The sequence below is a fragment of the Protopterus annectens genome, chromosome 16.part0, assembly GCF_019279795.1.
Source record: "Protopterus annectens isolate FY-2018-M chromosome 16.part0, PAN1.0, whole genome shotgun sequence".
NCBI lineage: Eukaryota > Metazoa > Chordata > Ceratodontiformes > Protopteridae > Protopterus > Protopterus annectens.
The window spans coordinates 347,059,757-347,085,570 of record NC_056750.1 but is presented as its reverse complement, the minus strand read 5'-3'; the positions used below and the strand labels follow the sequence as shown (position 1 = coordinate 347,085,570).

Genomic DNA, 25,814 nt, shown 5'->3' with positions numbered 1-25,814 from the left:
TTGTTCTCATGGACACTCTATCTTGATGGAAGATCAGGAAGGGTTGCACTGCCATTAATGCCTGAAGTTCAGAGACCCTTCTTGCTGAAGTTATTGCCAGCAGGAAAGCAGTCTTCCAGGATAAGTATTGTAATTCTGCTGTTGCTGCTGGTTCGAAAGGGGGAAGTGTCAATTTTTCTAGCACAAAGTTCAAGTCCCATGCTGGCAATGGTTTCCTGGGAGGTTTTACATTTTTAATTCCTCTCAGAAACTGTCTGAGCAGAGGATGAGAGAAGACAGGAGGATCCAAGCTGTATTCTGCTGAAATAGCTGATGCATGTATCTTGATGGAAGAATAGGACAGGCCTGTATGGAAGAGCTCTGCCAAGTACTCCAGGATGTTGGCTATGTTTACCAGTGTCACATCTTTTCCCTTTGCAGTACTCCAAATGAGATATCTTTTCCATTTTGCTGCATAATTCTTTCTTGCTGAAGGTCTACGAGCCTCCAGGATTATGTCTTTAACCCTTTGGGATAAATTTGGATTAATTGCTCTTATGTAATGTTCCAGGCAGTTAGCTGCAGAGTTTTCAGGTTTGGATGCAGGATGTTGTAGTTGTTCTGTGTTAACAGTAATGGGATCAGGGGTAGTGTCCATATTTGTTCGAGACATGCTCCTCAGCAATGGGTACCAATGTTGTCTTGGCCAGTCTGGAGCTATCAGAATGATCCTTGGACGTTCCTCTTTGATCTTCAAAAGCACCTTGTGCATCAAAGGAAGTGGTGGGAATGCGTATGCTGTCAGGTTTTTCCAACTGAAAGATAGGGAGTCCACCTTCCAAGCAAGAGGGTGGTACGTCCTTGTGCAGAATTTCTTTAGCTGGTGATTGAGTGGGGATGCAAATAAGTCTATTTGTGGTAATCCCCATTCTCTTGTGATGGCTTTGAAGATGTCCGGATGCAGCATCCATTCGTGGGCATCTGTGGTAGTTCTGCTTAATATGTCTGCTAGAATGTTTTCTTTTCCGGTACAAAAATTGCTTGTAACTGAATGTTGTAGCTCAGAGCCACATCCCATAGGTCCAGTGCCAGCCGGCATAGAGGATATGAATGTGTGCCTCCCTGTTTGTTGATGTACCACAAACTGTGGTGTTGTCTGTCCTTATCATCAACTGACCTTCTTGGAGAAATGGTCTGAATGACTGGATTGCCAATTTTACTGCCAGCATTTCCTTTAGATTTATGTGCAGGTACAGCTGGTCTTGAGTCCATAAGCCTTGTATGCACTTGCCCAGCATGTGTGCCCCCCAACCGAGGTCTGAGGCATCTGTCGTGGTGGTTTGGCTTGGTTGGCTGCTGCAGAAGGGCAATCCTGTGTTTGATTGACAGGCCTGAGCCCACCATAGGAACTCTTGCTTCAGGCATGGGATTATTGGAATTTTGGTTTCTAGGCTGTGCTTGTGTTGGGACCACAAATTCTTTAGGTACCACTGTAGCTTTCTCATATGCAGTCTGGCATGAGGGACCAGAATTATGCAGGATGCCATGAAGCCTAGGGCTTGTAGTACTTTTCTTGCAGTTAGATGGTTCTGCTTTGTTAATGCCAAGAAGTAGAGAGGTAGTTGCTCTTTCTTTTCTGCAGTTAGGAATGCCATTTGTTTTGATGTGTCCAGCTCTGCACCCAGAAAGGTTATTCTTTGGGATGGAATCAGCCTTGACTTTTTGTATATTGACTGTATATCCCAGGGCTTGCAGCAGGTAAATGACTCTTTGTAAGTCTTCTGTTAGCTTGCTTTTGTTGTCCGCTTGTATCAGGCAGTCGTCCAGGTAGGGATAAATTTGGATCCCCTGAAGTCTGCAATGAGCAATTACTGATGCCAGGCATTTCGTGAACACTCTGGGCGCAGTAGATAAGCCAAAGGGCAATGCTGAGAATTGATAATGCTCTGATCCTGCAAGAAATCGGAGGTATCTTCTGCAAATTGGTCGTATGGGGACGTGCAGGTATGCCTCCTTGAGATCTAGAGTTACCAGCCAAGACTCCTTGCCCAGCATGGGAAGAAGCTGCTGTAGGGTCAGCATTTTGAATTTTGGAACAATGAGGAATGTGTTTAAAGTGGATAGGTCTAGAATAAGACTCCATTTGTTCTCTTTTCTTGGTACCAGGAAGAGTCTGGAGTAAAATCCCTTTCCTTGCTCCATAGATGGTACCTTTTCCACAGCTCTCATTCTTAATAGTTGAGATATTTGCTTTAGAGCTTCTGCCCTTTGAGTAGGTGGTAGGTTTGGCATTCCTCTCTTTCCTGGTAGAGTATGGAAAAGGAACCTGTAACCTTGGTCTATAGTTTGCAAAATCCATTTTTCCCTTGTGATGCAATGCCAGTTCTTTGAAAATAAGGTTAGCTTTCCGCCTAAGGGTGCTTCTAGTTGTTCCCTGGTAGGCGGTGCCACAGCCAAGTCACTGTGATTGTGTTGTTGTAGTGGTGGTGGCTGCGTCCGTGCCTCGCTGGTTGTTACCTTGCCACTGACGTCCCCTGTAGGCACCCCTGGATTGGTTTCTGCCTCTAGAACGCCTATTCCTGCCTCTCTGTGTCTTAGAGGAGTCCGGAAAGGACCAATTCTTGGAGGGCCAGTTCCTGCTAAACCTTGAAGGTTGAACCTGTAAGAAATCTTTCACTGTTTGTACAGATTTCGCCTTCTCTTCCATCTTTTTTAGTACCTGCTCTGCAGGGGAACCAAATAAATTGACCTTGTCCATGGCTGCATCCAAAGCATTTGATTTGACATGGTCTGGTAATGCCTGTTCTTTCAACCATGCATGTCTCCTGATAACTGTGCCAGTCATGGCGGATCTAAAGGAAGCCTCCAGTGCATCATAGCCACATTTTAAAGAATGGTTACTAACCTGCTGTATGTTATGTACCATTTCCTGAACATATTTTTTTATCTAAAGATTCTTCAGAGGACAGCTTTTTAGTTAACTGGTCAAGCATAAACTCTTGATATTGAATCGTATGAAATTGGCAGTTCAAAGCCCTAGCTGACAAAGTAGCAGAGGTGTAAACTTTTTTACCCCATCTAAGGACCTGGATTCCCTTTCAGAGGGGAAGGGGTTTTTAGTAGAAGTAGCTGCTACAGCTTTAGGGCCCTGGGAGATAGTCTCTGGATCTGCAAAAGGAGCCTTGTATAAATGGTGATGAGTGTCCGGGACCCTGTAGAACCTATCGGGCTTAGCAGGAGCCGGAGGTAATGAATCAGGAGCAGTGCAAGCATCATTAAATGCATCATCTACAACAGAAAGAACTGGAGGTATAGCTAAAGGCCTATGTTGTGGCAAATGTAGAAAGGTTCTAAGCCTTTTTCTGGAGTCTGAGAATTCTTGGCCCTGCCACTGAAATTGTTCCCTCATAGCATGCAAGGTTTCCCCAAAGGAAAATTCCTCAGGTGGAGAGGCTGAAGGAATGGACTCTTCAGCATCAGAGTCTTCGTAAGGGGAATAAGGAGCCTCAGGAGGGTCTGTATGTTCTGAGTCATCAGAGGAATCATCTGTGGATACTGGCTCAGGGGGCTCTGGTCTAGGCCTCTTTTCTGGAGGTGGGTCAGAGGTCCTGTCTGGATGAGGCTGGGATCCACGAATTAAAGAAATGAGATCCTCAGCCAAAGAAAGCATATGGGAGCTGGTGCTGGGCCTGTGTGAGGGGTTTGGCAGGCACCGTTTTTGAAGCTTTGGCTGCTTTAGCCCTGGCAAAGGCCTTAATAGACATGGCTGCAGGAGGCCTAGCAGCTCCACGTGCAGGGGTTGAAATATCCAGGGGAATAGTGTCTGATAATTCCTGAGAAACCGCAACAGAAGGTTGGATTTCAGAAGCCGATTCTACCAGGTTAGAGGAGGCCTCGGTAGAAGGCATGGTTTCGGCTGAAGAAAGAACCGCTTGCTCGGTTTCGGCGGAAACCGAGACACTCACGGTTTGCTTAATCGCGGTTTCGGCTGAAACCGCGGACCGCGAGTGTCGGTCCTTTTCTTTGCGTTTTTGGTAATTTGCGTTGTCGGAGGATCCGACGGCATAATATAGGCAAAATCAGAGCCGAAAATCTGTTCAGCAAACTCCGACCGGCGTCTAAGCGTCCGTCTGTTAAAAAGCACAGGCTAGACAAGCTGCTACGCCGTGGTCTGGGCCTAAACAATGTATGCAGTAGGAGTGGAAATCTTTATGAGGTATTTGTTTCCCACAAGATAAACAGTTATTCACTTTCTCTGACATCGGCTGAGGCAAGAAAGAGTCCCCAGCGGGTACTTAGCTTTTAGAAGTCTTGAAGTAGTATTCGGTAGTAGTAATCTCTGGATCTGACCGACCAGCACTTGCGTACAGCTTCTGCTTCGGGCGCCACGCGGCAAGAAAGACTGAGGAAAATGGCGTCGGCTGATGCCTTTATACCCGAAAAACTGCAGCGATGACGTCGGGTGAAGTGCGACACCAGCCGAAGCCGGACCCAGACTTTGGAATCCGGCCGACCGAAGGGCTGCCTGACGACAGGACAACCCATTTGTAAGGACTGCAGATGCATCCTTGAAGGACATCTAGCCATTGAAAATACAATCAAATTAATTCCTTTCAAGAAGCTGTTATATACACAAATTATGGTAAATAACAATCTATATTATAACTTATCTAAATTAAATAAATTCAATCCTAACTTTTCGCCTATATGTCCCCATTGTCCGGATCAAACAGCTGATATTTTACATGTCATGTAGAACTGCACTAAGATACACAACTTATGGTATTCCTTGAGAGTAAGATTAGAGAAGATGGGATATGAAAAATCAACCCTTACATGGGAGACAGCTATATTGCACATTAATATGAATCAACTCCCAAAAATATTAAAACATGTCTTTATTACGATGTGTGCCCTTATTAAATTCTTTATTACAAAGAATTGGAATGTCATGTCACCAATTACATGGGAAAATTTTAGCAATCTAGCTATCAAATACATCTCATCTCACAAATGAATTTATTCAAAAACAAAAAACAAACGCTATTACCAAAAATATTGGGGTTACTTACTAGATATAATTCTTGACAAATAAAATTCGCCTACAAATTGTCATGAAAAGCTAACCTTTAAATAAGAAATGAATGTAGTATAACCAGTCTTTCTTGCATCTTCTCCCTTCTCTTAGTATATGTGTAACTAGATATTTCCCTAAACATACAAATAAATGCTTACATTTCTATTTTTACTTTCTGTATAGACCATCCCCTTTTTCACTATCCCTTATGAGACTAAATGAACATAAGAATTCTCATACTTTACTTGATGTAATGACTTCTTGTGTGTGTGTGTGTATATATATATATATATATATATATATATATATATATATATATATATATATATATATATGTGTGTATGTATAATTTTCTTGGAACGAGATTATTGTCTGTTTTCTTTAGATAGGTATTTGTATTGTTTATTTGTGTTTTTGAGTTACTGTATTGTTGTTATTACTTGAAAAAAGAAAATTGAAATAAAGAGATTTTGGGGAAAAAAAAGGGGTTCCGCAAACTGACACAGCCGCATCCAAGCATGTCTCCCGAGAGCCAGACCTGTCCCTGCGGCTCTGCTCGCTCCATCCGCTGCATAGAAAATCAGCCTCATGGAGGAGTTAACTATGGAATTAAGAGTCGCAAGCTGAGAAGCTACTTTGGCTGGTGCTCCCTCAGCTGTAGGATCTTGAAGGGCATCTCCAAGCTCTTTCAGGAGATCCCTTTGAAGACGTGTAAATGGCACAAATTATTCAGGGACCTCATTGAAAAGGTCGCTGAAGCAAACCTTTGCTTTCCATATCTGTCCATCGTCTGAGACTCTTTGTTCGGAGGATGAAGAGATGAAGAGGTCTCTGCTAACTCTTTCTTGGTGGCTGCTGCTACCACCATGGCATCAACGGGCACACCTTTGTAGAGGAATTGCTTGTCCTGGGGGGCTGTTATAAATTTATTTATTTGGTCTCCTCGGAGTAGGTTCCACAGAATCTGGAGCTGACCAAGCCTTTCGAGCCACTACAGACATGAGTGGATCGAAAGGAGGAGATACCCAGGAGGTGGAAGGTCGGGAACCGAATGCATCCAGGTATACAGACTCATCCTCGGTAGGGGCTAGGGAAGTTCAGTCCCTCCTCTGCCTAAGCATTTCAAGGAAGTCCAAAAAGGAAACATCTTCAGAGGGAAACCTTGGGGACCCTTCCGATTCATCCATGTCTGTATCTGAAGTGACAGACTCAGGGGAGTCTATGTGCTTCCTCTTGCACTTCTTCTTCCAGGGAGGCTCCTCTGAGTGATCAGGGGAGGCTTCGGAAGAAGATGGATCACCCAATGGGGTGTCCTGGGGCATAGGTTCCCTACGCTTGGGGTCTGGAGGAGGAGTAGAGGTTGGCACAGACACCACGGGGGGGAGGAGCCGATGTAGCTGGCAGTAGAGCTGTCTCGGGGGACAGCACACTCCGTATGACCTCGAAGGTGTCCCGACCTCTAGGCAAAGAAAGCTCCGGCTCTGAAGAAACAGGAGTCTTTCTCCACCTTGAGGGTGACGGCTCCGAGGCCGATGTTGGAGCCGAGCTCACCTGCGCCGAAGCGCTGAGGGGGAGAACGGGGTCGGACAAGGGTCTGATGCCACTCCCCCCCTCAGAGCCGAGAGAGCCTCGGTGCCCAGATCCCTCGATAGAAGGTACAATCGAAGTAAATCGGAGCCGACATCGGAACCGAAGGAGAAATTATGATAGGTGCTGATGGTTCTACTGCCTGCGGATCCATGGTCTCCAGCTCCGAGCTAAATGTAGTCGGAGGAGGAATAGAAATAGAGGCGGTTGGAGCCGATACCTGTTGAGGTGGGCTGGACAGAATTTTTGCCAGTGCCTGTGACTTAAGCAACCTACTTACTACTCTCTCCACATCATGATTTGATAATCTAGAGGATCGAGAGGAGTGGGAAGAATGATGGTTACGTTCACTCTGTAATAAAGGTGACTGTGGTGCCGAGTGGATGGACTCCAAGGATGGCAACCTCAGTCTCTTAAGGCTCCGAGACGGCTCTGAAATAGCAGATGGAGCAGACGGAGGAGTTGTATTGTCGGTGCCAGCCGGTACAGACATACTTGGTTGGTCAAGTAAAGGAGTCGGCTCCGAAGGTGGAGCCGACGGCTTGACAGACTTAGGGGATTTCGCTGGCTGAGTACTTTTAGCCGGAGAATCCTGAGGCATCAATAATCCCCGAAGGATTAATTTGTTTTTGTGCTCCTGCAGGACCCTTGGACTAAAAGTATATCATATAGAACAGGAGTCCTGCAGGTGAACAGCGCCCAAACAATAAACACAACTAGTGTGCCCATCTGTCAGAGACATTTTCTGACAGCATGAGTTACACTTTTTGAAGCCAGATACCTTAGTCTCTTTAGACATTAGAGTAACAACAACAACCACACAACAAATAATGAAAAACTATACTATAAAACAAGAACAAATAGAGTTTTTTTTTATACAGTTAAAGAATAGAAGGAAAGCCTCTAATTTAAATGGCTATCCTGGGGGGGGGGGGGGGGGCTCTCTAATTTAAACGAGTTCAAGGGAACAGAAGGCCTGAGAGTTATGGAGCGACAGCCAACAAAGCTAAAATACACAAGAACGCGAAAAAGGGATAAAGGAATATTATCTATGTACTAAAAAGACAATTATTTGACAAACTTTCAAGAAAAAAACAACAATATATAATATCAAAAAGATTATACTAAGCCTGAGCCAGTAAGGAAGCAACCTCGCAGCTGAAGCGGCAAACAAGATCTGGGTAGCTGACGCTGGGCATTCTGGGATAAGGGGTAGCCTCGAGCCAGTAAATAGCTCTCGAGCTTTAGAAGATGGCCGAGTCGGAGCTAAGGATCAGCTCCAAACCCATCTGTAAGAATGAACAGCGAGATAGAACTTCACATTCCTATTCTTTATACTACCTGCTTACAAATTGACATCCCACAAATGGATTACTAAACAGAAGCATACTACAGTTCAGACATCTTCTATATAGTATTTTTTTACAGCAGCTTACCTGATGGCTCCCCTACCTGTACCCAATTGTCCTTTTCATCTGGGAAGATGTTGCTGGACACTGTCGAGTTAGTCAAGAACCCTACAGTGCATCTGCTCCTGAATCCTAATTGGCCCTATATTTCCTGGCAAGAGTTGGGTAGTGCATAGCAGGCCAGCTTGTTGGTCCTGAGAGAAGGTCTGCCCCCTCCTACAGAGAGCAACCTCCTTCCCCCAGCAGTACTTCCAAGCTTTGCTACTGCTGTCTCCCAAAGGGAATTTTCTTTAGCTTTCAATTACACTCAGACAGCATATGCTTGGATACCATTGAGTGCAACACCTATAGTGCTCTGTTACATCTCATCCTTGTATGAGCCAGAACCACCTCCCTACACCATGAGAAGCAAGTCATAAGCAGTTCATTCCCATCCTCTCTGAGTGGGTCTTACAGGTAACCTAGCCACAAAATCAAAAAACTGGTCACCTGCACCATACTCAAAAGACTATCTATGTCACACAGCTGGCACTCTTCCATGTTCTCTTGGAAGAAGATGGCATACTTAATTCTGGTTGATTGTTCAAAAAAGGTGCACATCATTTTTTGCTTCCTCTTCTGTTGTTCTGATGATCTAATATGACATTTACAAGCAGAACAGTGTCTGAATGGGAAACATAATAAAATAACCATCCAGAACAGAGAGTCCTGCATATATGGGATGTACTGTGAAACTGTCCAATAGCCTCAATAAACAAAGCTTCGCAAACAAATTAATATTGCTATGCTAAACAAGTCAATAAGTACCCCCTGCTGTGCAGATTAATTACCTTATGAAAAAACATCCTGCCAGTTCCCTGTTGCACTGTACAAATGTTATATGGACAGGAAGCAACACTGCCCAGCACTGAAACTAGATAAGTTAGAGTACAATTATGTGCACTTATTTATGATCTCACGTGAACTGCTTCAATTAAGTTTCCTCCTGCACCATGTTCAAAATAAATACTCATCTGACACTAATCTTGATGCCTACTCTTGGCTCTAAGGCACTTTCTCAATTCATACTTACACAACTCATTTATACACTGATGCAAACTCATTCTGTCATGTACTAAAATGCCCCAGCTATTTTTCTCCAAGCAAGACCGCAGATCCATAAAAGATAAAAAGGTTTTCTCCTGTGTCTGTGAACAGGAATGAAGAAACAAGAGACAATCTTTCTACTGCTCAACTACCTGATCTTCAATTGCTTCCAGGTCCTTGTCTTGCACCAAATCTTCCCGAAGATGAACTCGACTCAGCCTGGTGTTATCTGGCTTTGAGAATAGTTTAAAGAAGTTTTTATAGGGTGCAAAGTTGTTATCTGTGTTCACCAGCTCCACATATCTAAAGGGAAGAGAAACTGAGTTAACCTCCGGATTACATCTAGCAGTCTAAACATCTGTGAACAAAACAAAGACAAAGTTGCTCAACAATTATATAGAATTTATGTACGCTTATAAGCACACACATTATTTACATAGGGATAGCAGACATCTGACAACAACTGTTACAGAAGTAGTTAACATTAAGTATAAATGTTAAACATAAATATGCGTGTGTACCTCAGAGTCACAGAATGGTACATAATACTAGCGGAATTAAAAGCTCCAATCTTCACGGTTTTCTTAACTCCACTTTGGGACACAGTAAATTCAGCACTTTCATGTGTATATTTAAATGAAAACACCTGAAACCAAACTGCTCCAACAAAAAGAAAACATCTGGCATTTGTTCATCTGTACGCAATAATCCCTACAATCTCACTTGCTTTGAATACAAGAGTATTAACAGATACCGAAATATCTCTCACAGACTATCAATACTGTGTACAAAACTGGAAATAAAACTCGCAAAAAGGCAACACAGACTCAAGAAAAAACATGTAAATTATATCCTGCTACCATACCTCTCAACCTGCAGACATGAAACTATGAACAACAGCCCTTGAAAAGTAGGTACATCCAGATAAAAATGTGGACAACTTATTAGCACAAAATTTGAATACAAAACAGCACACAACTCTTCCTGCTTCCAGTAAAGATGTAGAATACCACCCAAATACATGTTTAAAAAACATAAAGCGAGAAAAATGATGGAAAAAATGGGGGCTTTATCAAATAGATAGTACAAAATCTATACATTTTAATGAACTGTATTGCGAAATTCTATAACAATGTACTTTTGCTCCAGAAAATAATGATGCAAAACGTATGTCCTTTTTCTTTAAATTGTTGCCACTAGTACATTAATACTCAGAAAACCATATGACCAGGCAGTTCAAAAATCTCATGTAATGAGGAGGATTTGGAAAATTGTGTGAAAGGGTAAATCAAGCCTGAAAATTGGAGCATACCTCCAAAAATAGGGACATCCTAGGCAGGGATAAATCAGTCCTGAAAAAAGGAAAATTCCTCCAAAATAGGGATAAGTGAGGGGTCTGCCTGCAATTAAGCAGCTCCATGCGCCAAATAATATGCACATAAATTACTCCTAGAGAGCCTAGTACAAAATGCTTAACTGGCACAAGAAAACACTTGGAGTTGACATAATGACATTAGTGTTACAATGGGGGTAGATGCTTAGGGACAATTAAAATCTGCCACACAAATCCAGCCTCACTCCAATACATGACACTCAGATTATTTAAAGAAGAGCTTAATACATGGTAATGACCAAGATGTCCATTTTATTTAAAGCACAAATGGCACCATATACCAGCTACTCAATACCACTAAAACTTCTTTAAATCAGTCATAAGCAATGCAGCCTACATACAACTTAAAATGTCTCCACTGTCTAGATATTTTATTGTACACCACCACATAATCCAACACTCTTCACACTGTGTTGAATAGATAGTTAATAAATAGCACAATTCCTTAAACATAACTTTATTCGGCTATAATAACATACCGGTTTTGGTTTAATAGGTTTTAACATATTCTTATTATGTTTGACTGAACATGTTTTTTAACAAAAAAATTGTTTTATTTCAGAGAGGAATGTTATTTACAACTTAGGAGTACAGCTATGGGTGCATCATTTGTGTCCATTTATGCTGACCTCTTTATGGGTTTTATTGAAGAACAGATCATTTATGATGAGTCCCACAATATTTATTTAGAATCTGTGGACATCTAAAGATTTTATTTGGATGAATGTTGGTTGGTCTGGAGGTCTGATGTCACATACTTGTTGGAGTTTGTGGAATACCTTAATGATAATAAATGGGATATCCAATTCAGTATACACCGTGACCCCAGACAGATTACATTCCTGGAAGTCTTAGTTACTGTTGAAGAAGACAGCACTTTGAGTAGTCGTATTTTTAGGAAGTTTCCCACAGTAAATACTCTTTTGCAAGCAAGTAGTTGTCACCCCCCCCCACACACACACACACACACACGTTATAAGAAATATACAAAAATCTTAATTTATGAGATTAAAAAGATTATGTTCTTCTGAATCGGTATATAATACTGAAATGCAGAACATGGTGAGGAGGTTCTGTGACAGCAGATTTAAGCAATCTGATATACAGACTGTCTGTGATTCAATAAAGCAAGTTGGTAGGGAGCAATTATTATAATACCAACCAAGAAAAGATTTGATTGGACCCCCTATGTTTATCACAAATTTTGGCTGTATTACTGTTTTTTTCACGGATCTGGTTAAAAAATGCCGGTACGTTCTACTGATGGATGATCGGTTAAAAAAATGATTACCTGGCAGATGTGTTTTTTTTCTTTTAGAAGGGCAAGGCTTTGAGTGAATGGTTTAATCACTAGAAGAAAGGTGAATTAGCTAAACAATCTGGGACAGCTGACTTTAAGGGGGCGGAGTAGTGAAAGGTCGTCATCACTGTGGTCATTGCAGTTTTTGTAAATATGTTCCTAAGGCTGTATGCTTTTCATCTTCTAATATATCACGTGTATCAAATTAATATTTTTGAGAATTCTGATACAGACTGGATTATACATTTGGTCACATGCAGCAGTTCAACATTACATATTGGACAAACTTCACGGTCATTGAAACTCAGGATTTCTGAGCATCTTAGTGACATTAGATGTGCCAGAGGATCCAGTGCTTCATATAAACATACTTTACAGCACAAAACTGCAATGTTTCAATTTGTTATTATTGATAGGATTGTGTTAAACAGGGCACACTATGTTACATAATAAAATGAAAGGTTGGATTATCAGGCTGGGAGCCTTGTTCCCTTCTGGACTTAATGAGAATTTGCAAGAGACCAATCATTTTCAAGGGGTATGTATTAAGTCTTGTAACATTGTTTGTTGATATTGAAGCACTGATGAAGGCTGATTAAACAGAAACCAGTATGCTGTTATGGCAGAATAAAGTTATGTTTACTTAGTTAATAAATAGTACAATTCCTTACTATCTATTCACCATAGTGTGAGGAGTGCTGTCTGCTGTGTTGGTGTATATTAATCAGTCTTTGTGCCGTGCACCTAGCCTTACTTGCATGAATTATTATCTAAGGGTCTGACAAATCCAGCTTACACACTCTGCACCTATTCAGGTCAGAAAAATCTGTTATGAAACTAGTTAAAAAGGTCACTCGGCTTTCATAAAAATTCAGGAAGAAAAAAGAAGTTATGTACTCATCATAACATTCCATCTGAGTAGTTCTACTTCATTTGTTTTCAACATGTGGGATTCCGAGCCGGCAATCTCACTAGCATCTGCTCTAAGCTCCAAGCTCCTTCTCTTATCCATAATACACCTGCACTACCTTCCAACCCCCAGATTAAGTTTATTGAACCTTACACTGATAACCCAACCTGAAAAAATACTATAGGATCTATAACTGCAGCCCGCAGGCTGTTCACATTACAATGTCCGGGGGAAGGAGGGAGGGAAGGTTGAAGACAAATGAAGTAGAACTACTCAGATGGAATGTTATGGTCAGAACATAACTTCTTTATCTGAAGTAGTTTACTTCATTTGGTCTTCAACCTGTGAGACAGAGTCCCCAGCTACTAAACTCCTGTGTGGCCCTTATGGAAGGATACTCCGGAGCACCATGGAACCAAAGGATGCTCTCCTTCTAGAAGTCAAATCCAATTTGTAATGAGAAATAAAGGTATGAGATGAGGATCAAGTAGCTGCAGAAAAAATATCAACATATGAGACTCTAGACCAAAAGGCCGCAGAGGTAGCCATGGACCAGTGGAATGAGCTTTCACCTGACTCAGAGGAGACATGCCTCTATCCTTATAGCCCTTAAGGATGCATGAGGAAATCCACCTAGCAATAGTGACCTTGGAGATAGGCTTTTCCAAAAGGATTTATAGAAGAACACAAACAGTTGATCAGATCTATGGAAGTTTTTGGTCCTGTGTAAATAAAATCGTAACTGTCTATGAACATCCAACAACTGGAACTTGTATTCCATTTTGTTAGCAAAATTAGGAAAGAAAACTGGTAAATTGATGGTTTGATTGATATTAACTGGTGATGCCACCTTGGGAAGAAAGGATGGACTGGTCCAAAGGGAAACCTTATCTTTGTGGAAAATCATATAAGGAACTTTGACAGACAAGGCTTGCAGTTCTGAAACACTTTTAGCAGAGGTGATAGCAACCAGAAATGCTGTTTTCCAAGATAAGAATTTTAGATCTGTGGTTGCAGCGGGTTCAAAACGCGAACGACCAGAGCTTGAAGAACCATAGTAAGGTGGTCCTATGGGGTAACATGATCGAATTCACCCACATGAAAATGAGAAATGGCAGCCAACTGAACCTTGACAGCAGAAGAACTTGAGATAAAAAAAAAAAAACATTTTCCATTTGTGATAAACCCCCTTCTGGATGAAGATTTATGAGAGAAGCCACCAGAATAGACCTAAAGTGGATAATCCAGGAGTCCCCTAGCAATCATGAACTGGAGCAGCCAAGCTGTGAGCAGATCCAGGGCGGAGCCAGAAGGCGAGACCAAAGGAAGGGCAACCATACCTGGTGAGGCCAAAATGGGGCAATGAGGATCACTCTGCTCTCCAGTCGATGAGCTTTCTGTAGAAACCTTGAAAGAAGAGATACTGGAGGGTAAGCATACAGAAGACCGGGAGGCCAAGCATGGACTAGAGCATCTCTGGGGGACTCCCCTGGCAAGGGGTTCAGAGTGAAAAACTTGCTGCACTTCGCGTTGGAAGGAGATGCGAAGAAATCTCAGCAAGACTGACCCCACTCCTGAAAGAACTGCTCTGCTAACTGAAAGATTCAGAGATCACTTGTAAGGCATCAGAATAGTCCAAGTTAACCTGTCCGCTAGAGCGATGGACCGTCCTGGAATGTGCATTGCTATGAGAAAACTACCGGTGGAGATCACCCATTCCCACACTCTCATGGCCTCATGACAAAGGGGGTAAGATCTGGTCCCTCCCCGTTTGCTGATATACCAGACCACTGACATGTTGTCTGACTGAACTGCAATGGTTCCCAGAGGAAGAAAGGCATGAAGGGCCTACAATGCTAAAAGGACCGCCCTCATCTCTAGAACGTTTACATGCAAGCTGGTCTCTTTAGGGGACCACATGCCTTGGATTGTCCTGCCCGAACAATGCCACCCCCACCCGAGGTGGGAGGCGTCCGTGGTCTCTGTGGTGTGGACAGGGGCTGGAACAAAGGGTCGTCCCTCCAATATGTCCGGAGAACACATCCATCAGAGAAGGGATGACTGAAAGTCTTGACTGAGTTGTATTGGATGCGACAATGGAAGTTCCATCAGGGACCATTCTACAGCTAGTGTCCACTGTAGAATTCTCATATGCAACCGGGCACATGGAAGAAGCATTATGGTTGCCGTCATTGAACCTAAGGCCCTCAATACTGATTCTGCTGATAGAAGATGAGAATGTTAGATCAGAGAGACATGCATCCTCAGGTTTTGTACGCTCTCCCAGGTCAGGAAGATATTGCACTGTAATGCATCTATCCTTGCCCCAATGTAGTCTATCACCTGGACAGGATCTAGAAGTGATTTTGATGCACTGATTGTGAACCCCAAATGCAGGGCAAGCTTTAAGAAATAATCCCTGGTTTGAGAAAGTAGACGCCTGGTGGGAGAAGTGAGGAGCCAGTCGTCTAGGTATGGATAAACCTGAATCCCCTGAAGCCTCAGGTGAGCTGCTAACACTGCCATCACTTTGGTGAACACTCTGGGGGCTGTGGTGAGACTAAAGGGTAGGGCTCCAAATTGGTAAGAATTGACTCCTAGCCAGAAGCGGAGGAACCTCCTGGAGCTTCTGTGCATCTTTATGTGATAGTAAGCATCCTGGAGGTCTAACAAGCACATCTAGTCGATCTCTTGCAGGTACGGCATGATGGACTGTAATGTGATCATCCAGAATTTTTCTTTGGCAACTGACAGGTTCAGGGTAGATAGGTCCAGAATGGGCCTTAAGTCCCCCATTTTCTTTGGCACCAAAAAGAAAGTACAGTTTTGTACCTACGAACATCTACATTTATGGGGTAGTACAAACTGTACTATGTTCTTCATTCCACATTGCTGCAGTCCTAATCCCAGCTGGAATCTCCTTGCCATGATGGGAATAACAAAATAGAAATAGTTTGTTTTTGACTTGCCAAAGAACTCGAAGCAAAAAAGAAACAAACAACTGCCTTTACTGCCTAAAAATCCTTAGTCCTGCTTAAATAATAACAACTGCAAAATGTGCATCTAAAGTGTGCAAAATTTTTTCCCCTTATTTTTGGGATCTGCATAGAAACAAGGGCAAATGATAGTTTTAGTTTTTACCTAACTAATTAGAAACCAAAAAGGAAGGAAAGTAAAGGATTAGTACCCTTATCCTTATGGAAAATAAAAAAAAAATCCAAGCCAGGGCCTGCTGCCTGCAAACCCTTCCTTCTGCTTGTAAGTACAACAAAACCAGCAGTCTTCCATGACAAGTATTTCAATTCAGCAGTAGTCAGAGGCTCAAAAGGTGTTATGAGTAAGTTTCTCCAACACAAAATTGAGATCCCAAGCAGGAGTAGGAGCATATTAAAAGTGCTTGAACAAAGGTGAAAAAGGACAATGGTGGGTCACAATCATAGTGAGCTGAAATTGCTGCATGCTGAACAATGAAAGAGAAAGAAGAAAAGACAAACCTTAACTCAGTAATTCGATAAGATATTGAAATAAATTAGGCTCAGAAATCTCCAAAATCTCTTTGCATTGCAAAATAAAAAATCTCTTTCTTTTTCAGGTACACTTTCCTTGTGTAAGGTCTTCTTCTACTAATAATCACATTAAAACTTGTTGAGAAGTTGAGACCTGCTGTGTTTCAAACAGAATATGCCAGGCTTAGTTGAAGAGGCTGTTAGATGAAGGTTGAAGTGTGACATTGAGCAGGTGACCGGGACTGTGGGACACAAAAAAGTAAAAAAAAGAGTAAGCCTCCTCACAATCCTATACGGTAATGGGTACCAGTCGCCAATCTGGAGCTATTAAAATCAAATCATCCTGGTCTGTCTTGTCCTTCCTTTCCTTTAGGAGGGGGAGAGAGAAAGAGAGGCGGAAAGGCATACATGACAATTTTTTTCCAAACTGAAAGAAAGAAGCATCCACTGCTGTGTGATGTGTGAAACTTTGTGCAACTTTGGCAGCTTTGGGTGCTGGTGGTTTAGTGGAGAACAGAGTGTCTGAGTTCCCCATGATGACTGTCAATTTCCGAAATACATGAAGATCCAGTTTCTCTGCTAAGTTCTGTGTGCTCGGCAGAACCTTTGCCTGAAGAGTTAGTTGCAAGCTGGCGCAGTCTCCAGTTGTGTTGTCTGTTAGAATCAACACCTGCCCTGGAAGAAGTAACTTAAAAGGCCATCTGGGCTGCATTGTTCAGTCACACCTCACAGCACATCTTGAGAGGGTACTAGACTGGACTTTATTTATTTCACAGAATACCCCTAGGCATCATCTTAGCACTGCTATCACATTCCAAATGTAAAAAAAGGTCTTTTTCTTGAGCCGAGAGAATCGAGTCGTGCCAAGTAGTAAGGATAATTTTGATTCCTTTTTAGCCTGGTAAGCTATCACTGGAGCCAGAACCTTTGTGAAACATTTTGAACTTGGGAATGTTCAGATAAGTGTTGAGGAGAGGAGGAATGTCTGGCATGCCTTTGAAAGGAGGCAAGGTATGGAAATAAAACCTGTAACCGTGGTGAATGATATCAAAACCCATCTGTCTTGGGTAATTAAATCTGCCCCTCACCAGAAGTCTGAACTCCCTGTTCTAGGGCCTAAAAGAACCTTGAGCTCTGCTCTGCTACCACGCCCTAGACCTACCCCTAGACTGGGAATCATAAGCAGGATATGTCCATCCCTTAGTAGGCCAATTTCTACTAAACCCGAGGCTGCACTGCAAAAAATCTTTAACCGTTTTCAGACTGTAAAGGAGCATCCAAAATCCTTGTCTTAACATGCTCAGCTAAATTTGATCTCCCTCAACCAGGTGCCCTCTGAAGAACAGAACCAGTGGCAGCCACCCCTGCACAGCATCAAAACCACATTGCAATGAATGCTTACCCACCTGTTCAGACACATGAACTAAATCCTGCAACTCTTTACACTCAATACCTAGAGCATCCACCTTAGACTTCAATTGTGAAAGGAGATAATTTTGATATTTTAACATGTGAAACTGCAATTTCAGCGCCCTCATGGCTAAAGTGGAAGAAGTATACACTTTCTTTCCCCATCTATCCAAAGCCCTTGCCTCTTTATCAGGAGGAACAGGATTTTTAACAACAGAAGCCTTAACACCTTTAGGCCCCTGAGAGACAGTTTCCGGGTCTGCCCTAGGACTCTTAAAAAGATACTTATGAGCTTCAGGCACCCTATAGTACCTATCCGGTTTAACTGGGGCAGGAGGCAAAGAATCAGGGTTCAGGGAAGCCTCTGCAAAAACATCTTCCACCACATTCAGAACAGGAGGTATAGCTAAAGGCCTCTTCCTGGAATCAGAGAAATCTTGACCTTCCCATTTAAAATGCTCCCTCATGGAATGAAGAGTCTCTGAAAATGAAAAATCCTCAGGAGGAGAAGCTGAAGGAGTAGAATCATCCACATCAGAATCAGAATAAGGAGGATACTCCTGCAAGTCTCAGGCTCAACCCTAGGCCTCTTATCAGGAGGCATAGAACCTCTAATCATAGTAATCAAATCCTCTGCCATTTTAAGCATATGTTTCTTAGGCAAAGATCCTGAAGAGCTAGGAGAAACCCCACTGAAGTTAAACCTGGCCTGCCTCTCAAAGAAGCCTTGGAAACAGGGGAGGCTCTAACCACCTTAGGAAGAGAGAACAGCCACCTGAGAAGCCCGTTCTGCGTCCCCTACCTCGTGAGAGGACACTTCCTGTAACAGTAAAGTCTCTCGCTGAGACTCCAAAGAAACTCCTGGCAAAACCTCCGGCTCCACTGAGCCCTAAAAAAACCGGCGTCCGGGACTGCGGTTCTTCCACTGGCATTTTAAATACTACGCTTCCCAAAAACTAACCTGGCACACAGTAATCTTCTGTTAATAGTGCGTGTGTTAAATCTCTCAGGCCCTAAACAAGGTATACACAAGGTATGGTAATCCCTATGAGGTATCTGTTTCCAATACAGTTATTCACTTTTTCTGACATCCGGTTAAATACTGAGGCAAGAAAAACCAAAATATTCAACTTTGATTCGGTCTGAAACTCCGACTTCAGAAAATTTCAGAACGCCAACCTGCACAAACTGCTTCTGCATCGGACCATGCGGCAAAAGACTGAGGATATCGTCAGTCTAATGCCTTGACCGGCGATCAGCCATATACTTTGGTATTCGGGCCGACTGGACAGCGGACTACCCAATGGTTAGGACTGCAGCAATGTGGAATGAAGAACATCCTGGAGTAGAAGCCCGATCCAGACTGATCGGGGGGGTGGGTTTAATGGCTCATTTCTCTAGCAGCTTGGAAATTTCTAGTGCTGCTGCCTCCCTTTGTGTGGGTAGTACATCCGGGAGGTGTTTGAGAGGTTTGGGAGGAACCACAAAGGGGATAGAGTATCTTCTGGATATGATCTGAAGCACCCAGCAGTCTGATGTTACGGACTCCCATGCCACCAGGTGCAAGGACAATCTTCCCCTGACTGCCTCCAGAGTAGAGCAGTCGGGCAACCCTTCAGGGTTGCTGTCCAGGCCTGTCCAAGAAACCTTCTCGAAACCCAAAATTCCTCAGAAACCCTCTGCCTCTGGGCCGGTGTCCATTCTGTCCCCCTCTGCCTCTGGGGGAAGAAGAAGAGCCCTGAGTGTCCTGAGAATACTGTGACTTCCAGAACCAAATCTTCTTTTGCCCTCTCTGATTCCAGGAAAAGGATCTTTGAGGGTTCGAGAAGCGGATTCCGATGGCAGACAGTGTCTTCCCATCCTTCTCACTCTGGACTAAAGTCTCTTTAACGGTCTTACCGAAGAGAGTAGAGCCGCTATAAGGGGCATTGACAAAGGACGCCTTGAAAGGTTCCGAAAACTGACAGTCTGAGCCAGGCGTTGCGCCTCATGGAAACATCAGACCCAGCTGACCTAGCCGCTCCTTCAGTAGCATGTGAAAGGAGTCGCATGGACGTGTTGGATACTGCTTTCAAAGTGGCCATCCTCGCGGAAAACGAGTCCCTTGTCCTCCTGTGACATGGATTAAGGGGGAGACTTCACCAGCTCCTTGACCAGGTCGCGCTGGAGTCTCATGACATGGGCCAGGTAGTTCAGTGTCCTAATAGAAAAGGTAGCTAAAGCGTAAACCCGCTTCCCTAAGCGGTCAATCATCTGCAACTCTCAGTCAGGAGGATGAACCGAGGAACTCTCCTGGGCTAGTTCCTTTTTTGTGGCTGCTGCTACCACCATAGCATCTACAAGGAAGCCCCTGTTCCACACTGGCCTATCTGAAGGTGGACTCAAGATGTTATAAGGCCTTTTGGGGATTGGTTCCATGGTGTCCGGCTCCTTCCAGGCCCATGAGATGACCAGGAAGGGATCTGCAGGAGGGGACACCCAGGAAGTAGATGGGCCCGTGCCGAAAACCTCGAGGAACACAGACTCGTCAGAAGAATGTTTGAGGGTGGACCAACCTCCCTGCTGGCGAAGGCTTTCCATGATGTCTCTAAAGGAGACATCCTCGGGAGGTGACCTGGGGGAAACTTCCCCATCATCCAAATCTGTATTCTCGGTGAGCGACTCGGGGGGAGTCCAAGTGCCTCCTCTTACACGTATGCTTGTGAGGCACATCCCTGGTGGGGCTCTCCGGGGGGAACTTGCAAGCCACTTGTTCCTCAGGGTGAACCGCCTGGGGCTCCTCGAGCACAGGCTGTCCCTCTGGTAAAATGATGGGATTCATAGAAAAAGCCAAGGGGGTCGAGGCGGAGTCCGAGGGGATAGTCAAGGGTCTCGATCCAGCAGAGAGAACCCTTTCTACCACATCGAACACCGAGGGAGAACAAACCTCCTGGGGAACCAATAAGGAAGCCATTCTCCCCAGGTCCGACGTGAGAATCGGAGCCGGGCCCAAAGTGGACGGAGCTCCGACGGAGGGAACTTGGCACGACAAAGCCGGAGCTGATGAAAAAAAATTCCGCTCCCTCGGATCAGACACCCAAGCTCTGGCTCCGACAACGGCTTGGACATGAGCTGGTCAGATCAGACACGCTCCAGGCAGCTGTTGGCATCTAAGGAAGCAGGTAGCGTCGGTGCCGGCCCACTGACTGAAGCCATCCTCGGATCAGAGTACTCCAAACCCGGTGGACAGATCGGAGAAGGAGAAATTGGTGTAAAAAAGGGAAGCGAGCTCCCCCCTCCTGAGGGAGAGGGGGCTGGCAAGACCCCCATCTGGATCCAAGTACGAATGAACCTCATCATCATTTTATCCATGCTGACTTCCACGAGGCCACAGATTCCGACCTTGCAGGTCGAGGAACTGAGTCCCTATATGGAGAGCATGTTTCCTCCAGCTCCGGGGAAAATCTCGGAGACCGGAGCAGAGGCGAGTCATGGATCCTATGCTGATTCTTGGCAGGTGAAGGGAGGTCCGGGGATCTCTTACGTTTCTCAGTCCTGGATTTAGGCTCGCTCTCCTTCTCTCTGCCCCTTTTGCTTCCACAGGCTTTGAAATGGGAGGTTGAGTCCCAGCCTGGGAGGGAGGAGAAGTAAGGGCAAGAGAGGAAGGAGAGGCGGCCACAGCAGCCGCTGTGAACGAAGCAGAGGGCGAGGTAACCGCCTCAGAAGTGGGAAGAAGGCCTTTCAGGGCCAACTTAGCCTTCCTGTCCTTGATTGCACGTGGGTTAAAACCCGTGCATATAGAGCAGTCTGTACTTAGATAGGCAACGCCCAAGCACATTACACAAAGAGTGTGGCCATCAGCTGGAGACAATTTATGGCCACACTCAGTGCACCTTTTGAACACAGGCTTATCAGCCATGCTACTATCAGCCACACAGACAAGAGAGGGAAAACGAGGGAGAAAAAAATTAGTTTTCCCACTAAAACCACTCACCACTCTCAAGCACACAGAACACACTGAGGGAGGAGGGGAAGCAAGTACACTAACAACTAAGCTAAACAACAACAAAGTTTAAATTTGCGATGCACCAGCGAGGGGGAGGAGAAGGGAGAACCTACACTAACACTCTATACTAAGATTTAAAGAAAAGAAACTTCTCAAAAACTTTTAAAAACCCACTTACTACTTGCAGCTCAGGAGATCACGATGCTTCAGCAAGCCGCGACAAACGAGATCTGGGGTTGGAAGGTAGTGGAGGTGCATTGTGGCTAAGGTGAGGAGCTTGGAGCTCAGAGCAGATGCTAGTGAGATAACCAGCTCGGATCCAATACGAATCCAGTATCCCACAGGTTGAAGACCAAATGAAGTAAAATACTTCAGATCTGCCTTGTTAAGCACCATTTCAGTGACAAACACTAAAAGAAGTACATCTGAAACTGAGCAGAAAATGGTTAACTCCCTTTCTGAATCACTTTTACAAAGATAGAAATGTGCAGTGCTGAAAAATGAGAACTCCTTTTCAATACCATCATTACCACTACTGCAGAATCCCACAGACCCTGTTAGCCACTGCAAGCCACAGCCACAAGTCTACCGCAGTTCCAACAGCTAACAAACTAATGAAACCAGAGGTTTGTGCAAACAACATTAAACCATCTTTTCAGATGTGTTTACAAATCAAAAAAGCATTCTACTATATATATATATATATATATATATATATATATATATATATATACACACACACACACACACACACACACATATATATATACATATACACACACACACACACACACACACACACACACACACACACACACACACACACACACACACACACAAGTGCATTTCTAGTAAGGTCAACTGAAAACTTTGTGAGGACAGCATATGGTTCCTCTGCATATTAGACACAAGTCCAAAAGCAAAACTGGAGTACCTCATTAGCCTGTGTCTAATCTTGGACAATTCATGACTGTCCCAAACAAACTGCCACCAAGCTGTACAGAGTTGCAATCCAATGCAGTTATAATTACTTTTATCTTTTAGGTCTACATTGCTGGACTTACGTGTTTACAAGGGTGTCACAGATTTCACTAGGCAAAAAAATAGGGTGCAAGTGGAGAATGTTAGTGTCCAGCAGATAACACAGGGTGCTTTTCAGGTTCCGGAGACAGTATTCTGTGCACAGGCCCATCAGCATTTCGGGGTTGTCCACTGCCATTTTTGTTACCGGCAATGGGGAGGAGGGTCCAACCTCTTCCATCAATCCTAAGAAGCAGCCACTTCAGTTTACAGAAACATTGGGCAAGCTGGAGAGTTAAAAGAAAAGTAAATTACATTTAGTACAAACATATTTTTTTGTTTGTTTTAAATACTCCTGTAAGGTCAACAATGATGCATCATTCTGCAAATCATGCCCTAGCTTAGTAACACCACTAATACATTTTGTTTCTTCTGGACAAACTCCAACAGCAGCATGCTAAACAGCTCTTCTTGATAATACAGACAGTATCAGATAAACAACCGACACAGATGGATGCCGAGACTTCAGTAGGTAAGCACAACTTCACAGAGTATGATATTTAATACTCAGCAGCCTAAAGCTGAAGCCGCAAAGAACTAGTTGCTGTTTGCCATTGTTTTTAATCTAGTGTTACGGTTTTCAGAATCCCCATCAGGTGTCTATTACTAATTACAAAAAGTCAGTGTGTTCATACAGTTCTGAAACAAGTCATACCATGTTATTTACAAGTCCAGATTCATTTTCAAATCTTCAAATCATTCTGTGACCACATCCCTTTCACAGTCCTTTCCAAAACATCTCCAAAGCTAACTCTGGGCTCCTAAAAACAGAGGTGGCTAACTTAATTTACATGGGTGCCGTGGAGAATAGTTGCATGACCGCCGAATCATACACCAATGCACTGTACAAACACGTACACAAATGCACGGATCTCGCCATACTCAATAGAACCAAGACCCTCTCCTCCAAAAAAAGGAAACCAATCTGGTGGTCCCCTGCCATAAACAAACTACAACAGAAGGAAGAAACTGATGCAGTGTAAGGTGAAGTCCCAAGACTGGAAAAACTCCCTAATCAGCCTCAACAAAAAGTTGAGATCCCTCATCAAATCCTCTAAAGCTAGCTATCAAAACAGAATTGCAGCAGACAGTAGAGACAACAAAAATGCCTTCTATAGTTATGTAAAGAATCTCCACGGCAATACCCAGATTTGCTCTGAGCTACTGCCCAATGGTACCTCCTATAACGAGCCAACAGATATTGCCAAAATACTGGCCGACAGATTCAGTGCCAACTTTACCCCCCCCCCCCCCCAAGGACCAATCATAATACCAGTAGATTGCCAGGCACCCAGTATTACTGCTGCACAGGTTAAAACAGCACTGTCCAAGGCCAAGAACACAGCTTCTATGTGACCTGACAATATCCCTGGCTGTATTCTACATGAACTACAGAGTGAACTGGCACGACACCTGTGTGCCCCGTTCAATCACAGCCTCACCTCAGGCTTTGGCTACACACCTGCAACAACTAGAGAGGCCGCAAATGTACCTCACAGAGAGGATCCTAGGCCTTAAACACTTGTCCTATATGGACAGACTCAAAAAACTCAACTATTCTCTGTCTCATATCGCCTAGAGGCGCTCTCTGCTTGACTTACAAATCCATGTCTGACCCCGCTCTGTTAGTAATGCTACATCTAAAGAAATCCCAATCCCTCCACACCACATGCTCCAAAGACCTCAACCTCATTACCATAATCAACAGAACAAGCTGGAGGTACAGGTTCATAACCCAGAAACTGACCATGCTAAGGAATAGACTTCCCATACATGTCAAACAGAGCCACCCACTGGCTCTCTTCAAGAGAGATCTTAATGAGTGGATGGGAAATAGAAAATTCACTGCTGGGATCACTCCAGTGGCTCTACTCGAACAAGGAACTAAGGTTGGGTGGCACAATGCCAAGGTAATCCTATGGGCTAGGCTTGTAAAGGCTCCAGGGCCATTAGCCTAGTACACACCTATGAACCTATGTAAAAGTTATCCCTAAGATGTGATTCATGATAGCATTAGCAAATACTTATATCGTTGCTTCTATGGTCTACAAATGAACTGCAGACATGGTAAAGAGGTCAGATCCTACTTGAAATTAAAAACAGTTTTATTTGTTGACATATAAACAAATTCACTGAGCAAGTTATATGATTCAGTGTTTTCAGAAATAAAAAAGGCACATTTATTTTTGAACTGTATCATTTCCACAGCTAGTAACACCACTTACTTGAATGTTATTTTGAAGCTGAAAAAGTATGAACAAGTTCAGAAAATAAGTAAAATATGAAACGCACAACACCTCAAAAAAGAGCACATTATACATAGATGCAAACTTTTTACAGCCTTCAAATCCTAATAAAATTTGTATGGCATTCCCTTCATTTTTACTGATTTACAATACCTCTCTCTCTCTCTCTCTCATTAATCTCAATTTTATTTAACTCATTATATCTAAGTGACGTCTCCAGGTGCATCTGCAGTTAACTCCTACTGATGCCTCTAGATGTCAATTATTATTTGTTCATATCTGCATCAATAATTCCAAAACCACACTATCTTCTTCTTCTTCTTTCGGCTGCTCCTGTTAGGGGTCGCCACAGCGGATCAACTGTTTCCATTTCTTCCTGTCCTCTGCATCTTGCTCTGTCACACCAACCACCTGCATGTCCTCTCTCACCACATCCATAAACCTTATCTTAAGTCTTCCTCTTTTCCTGTTACCTGGCAGCTTCATCCTTAGCATCTTTTTCCCAATATACTCTGCATCCCTCCTCAGCACATGTCCAAACCAACGTAATCCTGCCTCTCTGGCTTTGTCTCCAAACCTTCCAACCTGGGCTGACCCTCTAATATACTTATTCCTAATCCTGTCCATCCTCGTCACACCCAGTGCAAATCTTAACATCTTCAACTCTGCCACGTCGAGCTCTGATTCCTGCCTTTTTGTCAATGCCACCGTCTCCAACCCATATAACATAGCTGGTCTCACTACCCTCTTGTAGACCTTCCCTTTCACTCTTACTGGTACTTGTCTATCACAAATCACTCCTGACACTCTTAGCCACCCACTCAATCCTGCCTGTACTCTCTTCTT

The 25,814-nt window shown here is 43.6% G+C and overlaps 1 protein-coding gene across 1 annotated transcript in view; it reads right to left on the bottom strand.

Annotated features, from left to right (window-relative positions):
• The window catches only part of ZER1 (zyg-11 related cell cycle regulator), a 1,037,134-nt gene that overhangs the window by 971,286 nt on the left and 40,034 nt on the right, over nucleotides 1-25,814 (bottom strand). The window contains exons 2-3 of the mRNA XM_044058124.1: nucleotides 22,707-22,949; nucleotides 9,291-9,441 (exon numbers count right to left, since the gene is read on the bottom strand). Coding sequence (XP_043914059.1) covers nucleotides 9,291-9,441; nucleotides 22,707-22,903 — 348 coding nt within the window. The 5' untranslated portion in view covers nucleotides 22,904-22,949. The remainder of the gene's footprint in view (nucleotides 1-9,290; nucleotides 9,442-22,706; nucleotides 22,950-25,814) is intronic.